Source organism: Azolla caroliniana, unplaced genomic scaffold, assembly GCF_043228905.1.
Source record: "Azolla caroliniana isolate FFs.n. ecotype wild unplaced genomic scaffold, voAzoCaro1.0.p SCAF_17, whole genome shotgun sequence".
NCBI lineage: Eukaryota > Viridiplantae > Streptophyta > Polypodiopsida > Salviniales > Salviniaceae > Azolla > Azolla caroliniana.
In genome coordinates, this window is record NW_028230452.1 from 3,080,337 (window position 1) to 3,094,801 (window position 14,465).

The 14,465-nt window shown below is 35.8% G+C and overlaps 2 protein-coding genes across 2 annotated transcripts; both read right to left on the reverse strand.

Moving 5' to 3' along the window:
• Window positions 1-1,364: 1,364 nt before the first annotated feature.
• Window positions 1,365-6,509, reverse strand: LOC147852825 (pyruvate kinase 1, cytosolic-like). Its single transcript, XM_087333133.1, has 16 exons — window positions 6,212-6,509; window positions 5,820-5,916; window positions 5,495-5,592; window positions 5,180-5,335; window positions 5,013-5,090; window positions 4,772-4,903; window positions 4,543-4,623; window positions 4,354-4,425; window positions 4,115-4,204; window positions 3,893-4,037; window positions 3,577-3,665; window positions 3,388-3,483; window positions 3,238-3,305; window positions 2,835-2,934; window positions 1,885-1,944; window positions 1,365-1,796 (listed from the first exon to the last, which is right to left on the reverse strand). Exons 1-16 carry the CDS (start codon window positions 6,278-6,280, stop codon window positions 1,644-1,646), a joined length of 1,584 nt encoding a protein of 527 aa, XP_087189259.1. The 5' UTR covers window positions 6,281-6,509; the 3' UTR covers window positions 1,365-1,643.
• A 2,454-nt stretch (window positions 6,510-8,963) lies between these two features.
• Window positions 8,964-11,208, reverse strand: LOC147852826 (knotted 1-binding protein). Its single transcript, XM_087333396.1, has 5 exons — window positions 11,091-11,208; window positions 10,735-10,814; window positions 10,347-10,619; window positions 9,700-9,773; window positions 8,964-9,487 (listed from the first exon to the last, which is right to left on the reverse strand). Exons 1-5 carry the CDS (start codon window positions 11,107-11,109, stop codon window positions 9,355-9,357), a joined length of 579 nt encoding a protein of 192 aa, XP_087189522.1. The 5' UTR covers window positions 11,110-11,208; the 3' UTR covers window positions 8,964-9,354.
• Window positions 11,209-14,465: the final 3,257 nt, after the last annotated feature.

Below are 14,465 nucleotides of genomic sequence, written 5' to 3' on the forward strand. Positions count from 1 at the left end.
ACATTGGGTGTATTACATACATATAAGCACCCTAATTCCTTGAGTATTTTTATTTTTGATAAGATATAGCCTTACAAACAAATAAACTTTAGTCTGTGTGTGCATGTTGAATATCTATATAGGTTGCAGTTTGTGGAAGTGTGATTCCTAAACACCTATTTTTAGAAATGTGAAGCTAAACATCATATCAAAAACATGAAGGTAAATACAACATCAAACTTGTATTAATTTTCAATCTATGAGGTGTAGAAAGCGAGAGGATCAAACTCTTAATGTGCATTATATCAAACATAAAATATGCATAATATTATAATGAGTTGGAACCCTCAATATAGGGTTGCAAAGCACAAGATTCACCTCCACAAACCATCATGTTTAAGTGGTTAAACTTAAGTTTTTTAAATGACATGAGCTCGTGAATTTATATTCTGATGTATCATTGTGGATTATAACAAAACTCTCATAATGTGTAAACGCCTATGATTCAGTGCATAATCTCATTGCCAATTGCCATTGCCTCCCATGACAGGTTTCCTTGTCTGAAGGCAATGCTTTCGTATTAAACTTCCACATGTAATGTTCATCGGTATGAAAGTGATCGCAGATCCAATGGTGTCATTTCGAACCCCTAAGAGCCACGAATGCAGCTAGATCATAATAGAGTTCTGAAAGTGGATTTTGGTACACGTTCCCAAACATCATTTTGAAAAGCTCGCGTATACAAAAGCATAGTCATGTTACACAAAATACTTATTAGTCAAGTAGAAAAGTTTGGCTTGTTCTTATTAATCAACTAGCTAAGGTATAGATTAATTTGTTGCTTCTTATTATGACAGCATATAGTATCAATGCCATGTGTCAAGGTTCTTTATCGATTTGCTTTAGTTCAGCTTGTGAATATCCAGATAAACATTCTTTGATTTCAGTAACGTTTTTCACAAAAACATTGACTCCCTAATCTAGAAGCAAATAAATTAGGAGCTGTTATCTCATATATTTTCAATACTTTGGGTATGTTACATGTAGCTCAACAAACACCTTCAACCTCTCGAATTTTATCCAAACTCAGATAAAATTCATCTATCTTCATTCAAGGTTAATATTTCTGCATACCAGCTACAATATATGAGAAGATAAAATGCAGTGTAAAACATTTTCATGATTCTAAACATAATCGCAGATGTACAAGTCAGTGACCAGACTTTATCACAACAATTGAATGCTACTATAATCTTAGTAATTAGTAATTTGCCAGCCAATTCATATGCATTTCATTTCGCATTAAATTAAACTAAGATCTAGATGCACAGTTAGTATATACTGCTGTAGAACAAAAATAGGTTGAGTGCATATTGTGAATCTCATCAATAAATAAAAAACTGACATTCATTTGGGTCCAATTAATAATTTGCAAAAGTTAATAAATTAGCAGGCAGTAGTTGTACATATGTTACATCATTTTTCTATGCATTATTGGCATACAGCCTCAAAAATATGCAAGAAAAGTTCATATAATTCATATTGAACACCTTGTGGTGTAACTTGTTATAATAGTAATAAACCATGATGTTCCTGCAAACAAAATATGTGCCATCCCATGCACTTTCTGAAACATATATGTTAGGAATACCTCATCAGTTCCTTTACTCTTCAAGCTCTATGATCTTTACAACAGATGAATCTCCTACTTTCTGGCACACAACTATACGATCATGCGGCTTGATAATTCCTGCAGCTTTCCCATGATCCAACGCAACCTTCAACACAGACTCGTTGGTAGCATTGGTTGCTTCTGCCTGTAATCCAAGTGATGTACCATGCAATGTGTGAAACAAAACAATACCATATAATTCAATCTAGTGATGCATATGAAACAGAACTTACAGGATGCCTAGGGTCTGCCAGCATTGGAAATATACCACGGATAACTAAGCATTGCCTTGCCTGCAGATAGTTAGAAAGACGAATACTGAGCAACTGACGATGAAATATTAAGTACTCATGAACATGAAATTTGTTGATTCGTCAAAAAATATAATATCAAAGATACCAAATGTCCAGAAAGACGTTTAAGAGTGATTACTGAAGCAATAATGGCTAAGACTACAACAGAAAGAACGAGTACAGAGCACCAAATGTCCAGAAAGGCGTTTAAGAGTGAATATTAAAGCCATAAGGGCTAAGACTACAACAAAAAGAATGAGTACAGAGCACCAGCAGCGAAATGGAGTTCTCATTCATCTCTGTTCATTACAATATCCAATTTCGATCTGCTAACTGAAATCTGAGGGCTTATCACACTATCTACCTATTAGATTTATGCACAGAGAAAGAATAGAAGAAACAGCAATACAATCAGTCCTTAAACAATATATATATATATATATATATATATATATATATATATAAATGCAAATTAAAACTTAAAAATATGGTTAATCTGTGGCATATGTATCAATTGTTCCAAGTAATATACTACAATATTCATATTAGAAAACATAACATCATACAGAACCAGAAATAAGCAAAACTATAACGCAAAAAACAAGAGCCAGTGAATTAAAATAAATTCAGAAGAAACATGGAACCACAATCAAAAGAGAAAACTGAAGGTATCCATGGGTAAAACACAGTATTCTAACCCACAGGCCACTATCATAAAAAAATGAGTCAGAAAGATTCAAACTAGATCTTATCCTCATATGTAAGGATATAAACAATAGCTACAACCAAGAGAAGAAATTGCATCATGCCATACAAGACAGAATTGAAAGAGATTTGGTAGAAATCCTTCATATTCATGAGATGGGAAAAGCTGTAGCATATTCTCTCACCTGAAATGCGCCAGTGAAACTCCAACGTAATTGATTGGTGGTCAACCTAGGAATTACCACCGATAGAACAGGCATTGTTGGCCTATATTTTGCAATCAATCTGGTTATATCAAGATAAATAACATTATATCCATACTGCATATTATAGAATTGTCCTATCCAGAATAAATCCAACAAATTATGGAACATCACAGATAAACTATTAACCATCACTATTATAAAGGTGGGAATGATTTTGCACTGATGAAAACATTTTGTAAGATTTATAGTGAAATAACTAAATGTACATGGCTTATGTCCCTGCATGATGAACAAACCTCATGATACAAGTAATACATTCAAATACAAACATTATTTCTTGGCTTGAGAGAGCCACTTGTTAAATTCATGTTTTAATATATACCTGGCAGCTCTCCCAGATGACGTGAATACCACAATTACCGATGCTTTCACCTTAATAGCAGCTCGAACCTGCATGAACATCACATAAGCATTAATAGTACCATTGAGTAAGTAATTATTCTAAATAAAGACTTAATGAGAATGAACTTACAGCAGATGAAGCTATTGACTCAAGATGTGTCATTGGCTCACCAATGTATTTCACTGTTTTCTTAAAATACACAGCTTGATTGTAAACCTTCTCGGCCTGCAAAGCAACAAAACACATTTATTGCTTCTCTAGTTTCATGCATCCATGTAGAGGATAGGCTCTAACATTCAAAAGCAAATGAGTTCCCACCTCAGCACATATCTTCCCGACCGTTGAAATAGTATCAACAGGATATAGACCACGAAGTGTCTCTGCTCCTAGAAGGATGGCATCAGTCCCTACAGGTAGCACATGGAGCAATGAATCATGAGGCACAGAAATGTGCATCTTTTGTCTATAATAAGATCATAAAATACACCAAGAATGAAATTGCTATTAGGCTGGACTTGTTATAATTACAATCAAAAACAGCGTTTGCAAGGCATACAGATTTTGGAAATAGAGAATGATCTTCCTTTATTTATAATAAGATCACAATTATAGGGTTGAAATGAATAAAATTTACCATCTAGAACAGCATTTGCAACATCTGTTGCTTCTGCACGAGTAGGTCGAGGAGTATCAGTCATACTATCAACAACACGTGTAACTACCGCAGGTTTACCAGCCATGTTGCATTTGTGCACTGCAGCCTTTTGGAACAAAAAGACCTGAAACCACACAACATGAACAGATTAGGTATGGATCACAATATGTTTCCAATGCCATGTAATGGATTTCCACTGACCTTCTCTGGTGGAAGATCAATCCCCAAGTTTCCACGTGAAAGGATGATTCCATCTGCTTCTTGTAATATCTCATCAAAATGTTTGAGCCCCTAGAGAAACATCAGCAACCATTCATAATCAAATCAAGGAACTTTGTCAGGTTATATAGAATTACTAATATAAACTGCTATGGTTACACCATAAAGCTTAATTCCTGTCAGATTTTGAAAATATTGTTAACTTGAGTATTATCCCATACCTCTACATTCTCAATTTTTGCAAATATTTGTGTTTGATTTAAGTCTCCAAATTTCGCAAGATGAGCCCGAGCCTGAGACAGCCATGCATTGCATGATCCATCAGCATCAAATACAGTGCACACCACACATGATAGAGTGCAAATTTTCTACCCAATACAATAAATCAATCCCCTCGACAACAGACATACCGCACGAACATCCTCCGCATGGCGAGTATAAGACAGAGAAAGGAAGTCAATGCTATTGCGTACTCCCCATGTTGCAATTGCCTAATTTGATTTCAAAATGGTGTTAGCCAAATCTCCACAACATGAATGCAACAGCAAAAATCCATGAAAGTAATGTGCAGTTTAAGACCCAGAAAAGGAGACGCCACGCAAAGCCACAAGAACAGCAGTAAGGTAGCAAAAAACATACCTCCTTGTCTGCTTCTGTCAAGGTGGGAAGATCAATATGAACCTGCGAAGCATGTGCAGTGAAGAGTGAACCTGCCAGAGTTGCACTGTTTTTCACGAGACAGAGGACATCTTTGCCTTTGATTTCCTTCACCTGGAGTAAAGTAAGTTATCAGAACTCTGCAGAGTAAACATATGGAACCAAATGGAAAAGATTGCAAAACAAAAGCATGATCTGTGTTGATAGAGACAAATAACTAAACCTCAAGCCAAACTGAAGTGGTCTCACTTCCAGTGAACAGATATTGACCAACAAAAATGGTATTCCCTGGTTTAACAGCCTGTCACAAAAGAAATCCCACAAATGTTGCTCAACACCACTGAAAAACCATAGAGAGGAACATACAATTTTTGGGCTCAGGACACCTACACTAGCAAAATCAGCATAATTGATTGGAAGAATTTCAGATGAGGCATCTAGTGATGTATCTGATGATATAGTCACGAGTGCATCAGCTTCAAGTGCGATTGGTTTTTCACTCTTGTTGAAAACTTGTAGCTCAGGCCCCACAGTATCCAGCATAACCTGTGTAAAGGAGAAGAGTTACATGTAGCCAAAATCTTGCTGTTAAAAGCTGGTTTAACAGTCTTTAGAACTTCCCAGCGCCATTTCTTACTCAGAATGTGTACCCTTTCTTACTCAAAAATGAGCCTACTTTAAACAGTAAAGAAATAGTCAGCTTACAGCACACAGCTTTTTAGTACTCTTGACTGCCTTCTTCAGATTCTCCAAGGTAACTTGATGATATTCGTCATCACCCCATGAAAAGTCGAAGCGAGCCACTGGAGAATCACAAAAAAATTTGAATAAATTACATGTGAAGTAATAAAAAATCTTCTAACTAATCAGGATCTCATTCTAATTCCTAGAGAGGAGGTTTAAAAGTATCAGTATTTCAGTCCTATTCCAAGATTGAGCTTCATAACTATCAAAACTTCACTCCTTTGACTGAATATATGCATTTACGCTTAATAGAGAGAATCAAAAATAAGAAAGGGCAGAAAACGACCTGACATTCCAGCCTTTAAGCATGCCTCTATCACTTCAATAGACCGGGATTTTGACCCCAACGTTCCAATGATCTTGGTCATTGCTGGAAAGAACGACTGCAAAAGAGATCATAGGGGTAATAAGAGCTAGGATGTTACGTGAATAGATGTAAAGGAACAAGGAAAGATTATTAAAGAGTGAGTTGTGATGCAAACATTCATATGTAATAAAGAAAAAGTGGATTTTTATGGAAATAATAAGTTATTTCACCACATAAAGAGCGGATTTTGTTGAAATATGTTAATATAGAATGGAATTTTATGGGAATAACAGCATATCCCAGAAAAAGAGTAGCTTCATTTCGGTGCAAAAACAGCTTATGAAAGAGTGGGATTTCTTCTCAACGCTTACAGGTTTAGATGGCTCCAGGATGGAAGCCAGACGGATGGGCTCCTCGAGCAAAAGATGAGAAGACTGCATTTTTTTCCTTTGATTTAGAAGCACCAAAACCCACTTGAAACAGGAAGACGCGGAGAAGGTGAGCCGATCCTTTGTCTAACAAGCTTGAAGAAGAAGAGCTGGGAAAGCGAAAACAATTTCAAGGAATTTGATTGAAAGCGGAAACGAGAAAGAACGGCAAAGAAGAAGAACAGGAAAATGGCGTTCGTGGTATGGTACCTGAGAAGAAGAAGAAGAAGAACCTGCTATGGAGAAGAAGAAGGAGAAAAAGACGAAAAAGAAGAAGAACCTGGTATGTAGTAGAAGACTGTGTGAGAGCACGCACACCGCACACTGAGAAAGAAAAAGCGTTTGGTAGCCCTAGAGAGAGAATAATTGTTCCTGGACTGTCTGAAAACGCAAAATGTGAACATTTGAGGGAAAAAAACATTTGTGATTTACATTAAAGTTGATGAGTAAAATATTAAAGTTGGAACTCACGTTACTTACTCGCACTAAACTTCGATCTTAAGAGAGACAATGCACACATGAAACAACCCGAGCCCAAGACACTTGGGCGTCCATTCCGAACAGGATAATGCTGCATTTTTAACTACCCCAGAGGCAACTTGGCCTTGAGTGTGTGTCTTGTGGACATGGATTTCTATTCATGGAGGCATTCGATCTAGCCTATGTGCGTTTTATTGTACTAAGTGTTTGTGGGGAAGATAATGTTTGAAAATATCGAAGGAAGATTAAATATCAATCTATTAGATGGTTATGTGGTCTATGATAATCACGTGATTGTTATCTATGTCGTTGTATAAAAGATGTGCATCGTTTAGACTTGTCAAACTGTGGGAAGGAAAGCCTTGAGGTGCATAGTACTTGCTCAAAGGGCCTTACTCTTTCACCTTGAATAACCTAATAAGCATGAACTTTTATTTGGAAGGTCTTTTAAGACAATTTTAGTAGAATTATGCATGTGGTTCCTCTAGAATATTCTTGCCTCTTGCCACACAAGATAAGCATGTGAATATTTTGGCCTTCATTGTGCATTTACTTCTCTCCCCAATATAAAACATGTGTATGTGCACTTGGCACAAGGATACTCCATGTGCTCGTCCTACATGAATAAAACTTGGAGAAAATGAGGTGTATGTATAGTGTTTTTTGGTAGTCCTAATATATGATATAATGCATTTGCTCTCTTATGCCAAAATGAATTAAGTCTATGCACCAACTCTACTGCAATCCTTATATCTTGTGTGTAACATCCCTCCGCTAATATTGCATTGGTTGTACTTGATGCTCTCTCTCAGTGTATATGTATATATGTATATATATATATATATATATGTATGTATGTATGTATGTATGTATATGTATACAGTATATGTATATAGGTATATAGGTATATCTATATCTATATCTATATATCACAAATGGTCTTCCATAGATGTTAAAAATAAAATTGTGTGCCTCCACACTTCCAAAAGGATGATAACAAAATTTATCTACCCCCAACACTTTCCTTGGTTTGCAAACATCGCCATCTTGGACGAGTCTACAATAAATATCATAGCCTATGAGGTTGTCAATTGTAATCTAATCGAGTTGATAAATATCCTTATTTCCACCTAGCATATACCATGTGAATATTGCAATGACTTGATGCATTTTTTATTTATTTCAATTAAGTCATCCTTCTATCATATAGATGAGATAACATTGCCATTCATGATTTCTTGCTAGATCTCATGGGCCGTTTCGGAGATTAATGACAACTATATAGTTCTTTCTATTCCATTATCTCTTGACATATAAGTGTATCATATCCTTTTTCCATATTTTGAAGTTCTGTTTGGATACTTATTTTTGCACTCTTCTCATACCTATGCATATAAGTAAGCATCCAAAGAGGACTTCAAAAATAGGCTACCATTATTGAGATCTCAAATGTCTGACATTGGCCTCCCCATTGATCAATGTATAATTCTCCATTTGGTATTTGCAAATTTCCAACATTGCAAGAAGTTGTTTTTAAAAAAGTGGCATTTCCCTTATTGTCATTGGTTTTATCGTTGGTCTCTCGTGGCAAATTTCCAACATTGCACGAGATCAAAAAGTGGCATTTCCCTTTTTGCCTTTGGTTTTATCGTTGGTCTCTTGTGGCAAATTTCCAACACTGCACGAGATCAACAAAGTGGCATTTCCCTTTTTGCCTTTGGTTTTATCGTTGGTCTCTCGTGGCTAATTTTCTAGTTGGAAGTCCCCAGTTTTAACGCTCATCTCTTTCGACTTGGCTAAGACTTGGTCATTAAAGTGTGCGTTCCACTTCTCACAAATTTTTAAACAAAATTGGATAACCTTTTCTCACAAAAAAAGGTGGATACGAAGATAATGACAAATAAGTGGAAGGACGAAGTCAATGAAGAATAGGTGATAAAAGCTTGAGTGGGGAAGGTTGAAGAATGATAAGGATTAACGAGAACAAGGTTGATAAATGCTAAGAATCAATCAAAATAGATTAGTGAATGATAAGGAGATGATATAGATTAATCAACATAGATTAGTTGATGGTATAGATTATAATCAAGATGATTCGTTGATGATAGGTTCAGTCGTTGATATATACGAGAAAGGTTTATCGATGACTATGAAAAGATTAATCAAAGAAATACTTATTGATCTTATTGATAATAGTAACGATTATTGAAGAGTTTTGACCAGTCTGCAAGGATTATTTACATTGACAGATTTCATATGTGATGACGATTCAAGGATTTAACACGTGAGCTTTTACGAAACCATCAGGATTTATGGCACGACCTTAGCCACGAATTGGATAGAAGAATTTCAGCAAGCATCAATCCTGTAAGTTATACATGCATAAATGATACAATCGTAGACGAGAGCAATACTTATACGCAGGTTCAAAATTAGATTTACACAGATTTCTTTCTATCTACGTTTTGCATTAGTATATTGCACACCTATTGTTATAAAAAAAGATCCAAAATAAACAGGTTCGTTTAGACGGCTACTTTCTGCAACTCTTTGAGGTTCGTTCAGTAAAACCATTTGTGTAATTCTGGATGCAGCTTCATCGTGACCTAACTATTTAAATAACTGCCGAGGAGCTCCTGAGCATTTTTTAGGCGGAGTTTCGTCTCTTCATTCTCGCAGTCAACAATTGCCATTTGACGTATTTCCTCCTCCCAGCTTTCTATTTGAGATTGATGAAGTCTGCAGGAAATAGTTAAGCAAACTTTGACGTCGTTATATGGACCTATGCATGCAAATGTGACCAACAGGAATTAGAGATTTAAACGTAAGTAGGTTTTGTTTTAAATTGAATGCGCTAACACTTCACAATATGTGGATTTCTCTATGCTAATATTCTTGCCATTCATGAGTATACATTATCTGTAATGCATCTGCAAATTATCAAAGGATACTCAACAAGGCGGTCTTCAAAAGCATTTACTGTTTCGGTGAAGAAGTTTTTCACCTCCTCCAGAAGTCCAGAAACCTGTCATGATGGTCAGACAGAAGGTATTATAACGCTAAGCGGAGATTTCAAATTTCAAGCAATTTACCATGGAGGTAGGGGCCAAGACAGTAAAGCCGTCAGCTTCAAAATAGTGGAGGCAAACAGCGTATATTTCAACAGTAATAGATCATAATTACTACGTGACATACAGAGCTGGAAAGAAAATAGCAACGTAAGGGGTCTGGAGATATTGACGCCGGAGAAAGAAAATATCTGGAGATACTGACGAGGGAAAGAGTGAGAGAAAGTCAGAGACAGAGAAGAATAGAAGACAGTATTGTTCTATTAAAGGATTATTTTCGTCTGTTCAGTTGATGTTATCGGTCTACTTAATCCTGCTCTCGCATAACATTAATGGGAGATTTTAGCCATGATCCAAGATGTTGATTGTGCTTATTTATTCTAATTACGATTCGAGCTGTCTTTTTGTCTTTCAGTGTGTAGTCTGTATTTATTTGTTTTCTATTCCGAATGACACAGTATAGAATACGACATAAAAAAAGACAATGGTCGACACAAAAAAGGGAAGGGATTAGAAGCAAATTTTCATACCTGGTGCGTGAAGTTGTCCATTCTCTGACGAATCTCCTGTATTCCAGACTCCATTTCTACTGACATGTTGATTCTTTCCTGACATTTATCCTCAGAAATTTCCATTTCAACCACAATATTATCCTTCTGTGTACTGTTCTCGCTAGCTGTTCGCTGAGCAACGTCAACGCTAGTGTGTACTTCAACGTTCTCTTCCACGACATCAGTATTGAGATGTCCTTCACGGCCACGATCAAAGCTAGATTCCCCCGCTACAACCTGGTCTGACCTCACCTGATCAAAATAGTGGCAAAGTATTGCAATTATATAATGCATTTACAGAAAACTATGGCTCTGATCTAGAATGCAAATTCTCGTTCTTTGTAAATGGAATCCAAATTATGCGGACTTGTCGTGGTTGTCTTTGTCGCTTAGCTGGTCTCTTCTGAGATATGAACTCCATCTTGCGCAGGGAATTCAAACTGTCCGCTGGGAAACAAAATGAAGTAAACGATCATGTGACTGGGTCAAGAATTCATGGAATTTAGACAATAACATGTGATTACCGTTGCTGTTATTGAAATTAAAGTGAGGAACATGGAACATGAAACAAAATTTTGCTTTTAGCAGCGTTAATTAAGCTGAAATATTGGATCAACTGCTCTCAAGGTGTGAAAGAAGGGAATGTTGTAAATGAAAAGTGAGGAATGGATGAATGAAAGTTTTTCTGGGTGAAGGCGATATGATGGAAAGAGAACTGGTTACCTGTGGTGGAGCTCGGCATGTAGATCGATCTGCCACTGTGGAGCTTGGAGAAGAGAAACGGGAACACGCGATAGGATCGATGTAGCCCCTAATATTCTTCCGCACTTTCTTCAGGCTGTGTCTATGTGTGCATGTTTTTCTGCTTTTAAACTTTTAACTCTGCAAAATAAAGACATAGAGACAAAATATAATCCCATATACTTTGCCTATAGTTATAAATATGTACATACATAGCCTTCTAACGATAAGTTGATGAACTTTCTTGTATAGTGTGATTGTTTTGGAGTTACTCAATTTGTGAGACATTATTCCCATGGATGGTTGGAACTTGGCGTGCTATGTACCATAATATAAGCAAGTACTCTCAAGGATTCGAGGATCTAGTCATAGATATACATACCAACACATGTCAACCACCATGCACCCAAAGATGAAAATGTATGTAAATCATTATAGATCAATTCAATTCAATGTTTGTTGACATGTGTTTGTTTGTCTATCGTCTATTGCTATTGCACATTTGATTCATATGTTGTTTTCAAATAGAGAAGTTCCAACTCTCTCCATGAGTGTCATGAGGTTAAGTGCATGATATATGATTATTTAGATATATCCAATACCCATGACAAAGTTGTATTACTGTTTTGAACCTTAGAACATGAATTACATGTTTCTCCCTTATAATTAAACAAACATGTTGCTTTATATTATTAACAACATATATGTTCCATTAGAGCTTGTAGAAATCACATTATTCTTCGTAGCTTTTGATGCCTTTTTGTTACTACCAAATGTTTTTGCAATAAGGGGGACTTAAATTTAGATTTGGAGAGTGCACCATCCATGAGCTTTTTTTTTCACTCATTTGTCAATGGCATGTTAGAATTACATTCCATAGTTAAATCATTTTCTCACTAAACAATATTAACATTACATTATGCAATTTATCATATTCTCATTAGACATGATTTTGTTAATCTCATTGTTGATGTTCCTTTTCGTTGAACATGGCTTTCCCTTCATCTACAATGTTCTTCATGCAAATTAATTAACCATCTATTGCATTCACACCTAGAACTAAGAAATGAATTACTCTTATTACTCGATTAGAATTGTCACGGTGAATGCATGTGGCAATAATTAGGAAGTATATGTGAAACACCATGGTTGCTAACTAAAATCCAAATGAGTTGTAGCTAACAACTTATATATAACCCCCAAACCAACAATGAAATAAGATAGCAATTTATTTTGACTATAGTCAAACTGGACAATAATCAAAACAAAAATGTTTATACAAACAAAGTTCCAATTTGCACAAGTATGCAATTAGTGTGTTATCCAAAACATTATAAATAATCAATGACAATTTTATATTTATACTTCCATATAAAACATGTGTGAACTCCTTTATTGACGACCAAAGACTAGCTTATATTGTTACGCATTGTATGTTGCTGAGTTAGATGTGCATCAGAGATTAAGAGATTCTCGTGGCCTATAATTAGGATAGTATGACCAATGCATTCTAAATCAAAAGTATCCATTGCATCAATCATAAAATGCACATCATGCAAGTGATGCAGAAAATTGGGTACAAAAAAACTAAGATATAGTGTGCCATGGATACCTTTTATAGTTGCAACGGCCAAATTGTTCTTATATGATATTACAAGACTAAGAAAAATAAATAGATAGAAAGTCCATGGGAATCCATTGCTCTGTGGGATTTGTAAGAATACATAATTATGACAACGTTGGAAAAGAAGTTCAAGAAACAATTATAGATGAAATTTTACATTCGAATTGATAACATTTTAGCAATAGGGAAATTCTCCAATAATTTTGGCTAATGAGAAAGATCGAACAACCACGACATTGATGGACATAATATAATGTTAAGAATATCAAACACAAAATAAAATTAGCATATTGAGAAAAAGGAAAAACTTTGAAATTTCCCCTAAGTCTTATCTATTTCCCCAAACGTGTCAAAGTTAATATTATTTTCCAAATGATCAACCCAAACTCGAATATAAATATGTGTTATTCGATCAATAAAATGGTAAACTAACCCCGACTTTTAGCACTTCTCCCAATATAATGAATTAACCACTAACCAGGCAAGCCATGTCCACTTGGAAAGCACATGGTTCATACCAAGGTCAAACCAATGTCGTGTCAAAAGTTGACATCCACGACCAAGCAGAACTAAACATTCTCCTTCTTGTTAGAAAAGTGCGATTTGTTTCTTCTAATGCTTGAAAAGTGTATGGTATATGACTCTGAATTGTTGTGTCGTGATAACAGACTTCAAGAATATCATATATATTTTAACTCAATAATGTCTTATCCAGATAACAACATGGAGCAAGATATTAAGGTTTGTCGTTGCAAAATAATAATAATGCATACCATAAATTGGATGCACATGTCTATCAAGGAAAATAATGTCATGTTTTTTTAGTTGTAATAAACTATACAAGGCTCTGAAAATTGCAATTTCAACTATTGGTTGTATGAACGTCAATGACCAATGGGCTTGTTATGTGAAAGGGAACTTTTGGGGTTTCCAATTTGTATAAAAGGAAGGGCAATAGCCGTAACATCAAAGGGGCCATCGTGAGCCATAACTTTGGGGTTACCTTTTGGTCCTTATTCTCTAACCTCTACATCTAGTAAGCGCCATCAGTATAGTGTTTTCACCTAATTATTTGAGATATATATGTTATTTCTTTTTAATAAATATCTATTTAATTGAGACACCTCTTATGTTTCATATACAATGATTGTCCATTTAATCGAGACTAACACGTGATTAAGTGTGTCTTAATTTGTATTAACTTAAGAAGTCTTTGAGGCTTAAGTGGTTGATGGGGTATGTTAGAGCGATGGTCTAACGTAAGCATTTGATAAGGATAAAAGATATATGAAACAAGAAAGGAGAGAGAGAAAGAAGGGTGCCGATCCACCCAACTATCCCTGATGAAGGGATTGAGATAGACTCGAGCCTCGATCAACGTCCCATACCACTGTCGTGGCGTCAAGTCGTACATGGTGCTAGCATGTTCACTACAAGAGTTGACCCACCGCGAAACAGAGTCTCGACGTAGTAGTCAAGTGATGATCAAATGAGGGTAGCTAGGCCTCATATTTATAACAAGACCCAAGGGTCCCAGGCAAGTTCACACTTGGCCTAACGGGTTGTCTTAATCCCAAGGATTAAAAGTAATCCTCCCCTTCTTTACACTCTCGTTTAGCCCTCGCACTTATCCACATGCATAGAATACTACGGTAAATTCTCATCACGGGATATTGTATGGTCATGCCCGTAACAAGGTAAGTGCTTTTATAAGTTGATGTATGACATAATCA

Excerpts from the sequence above, each read along its gene's own strand:
- LOC147852826 (XM_087333396.1), bottom strand. Across the intron at positions 9,774-10,346 it reads TGGACAACTTCACGCACCAG|GTTTCTGGACTTCTGGAGGA; the intron begins GTATGAAAATTT and ends CCATCATGACAG. Across the intron at positions 9,488-9,699 it reads TTTGAAGACCGCCTTGTTGA|ACTTCATCAATCTCAAATAG; the intron begins GTATCCTTTGAT and ends TATTTCCTGCAG.
- LOC147852825 (XM_087333133.1), bottom strand. The coding sequence starts at position 6,280 with ATGCAGTCTTCTCATCTTTTGCTCGAGGAGCCCATCCGTCTGGCTTCC. Across the intron at positions 4,426-4,542 it reads ATGCGGAGGATGTTCGTGCG|GCTCGGGCTCATCTTGCGAA; the intron begins GTATGTCTGTTG and ends TGGCTGTCTCAG. Across the intron at positions 3,666-3,892 it reads TGCAAATGCTGTTCTAGATG|GGACTGATGCCATCCTTCTA; the intron begins GTAAATTTTATT and ends TGCTACCTGTAG.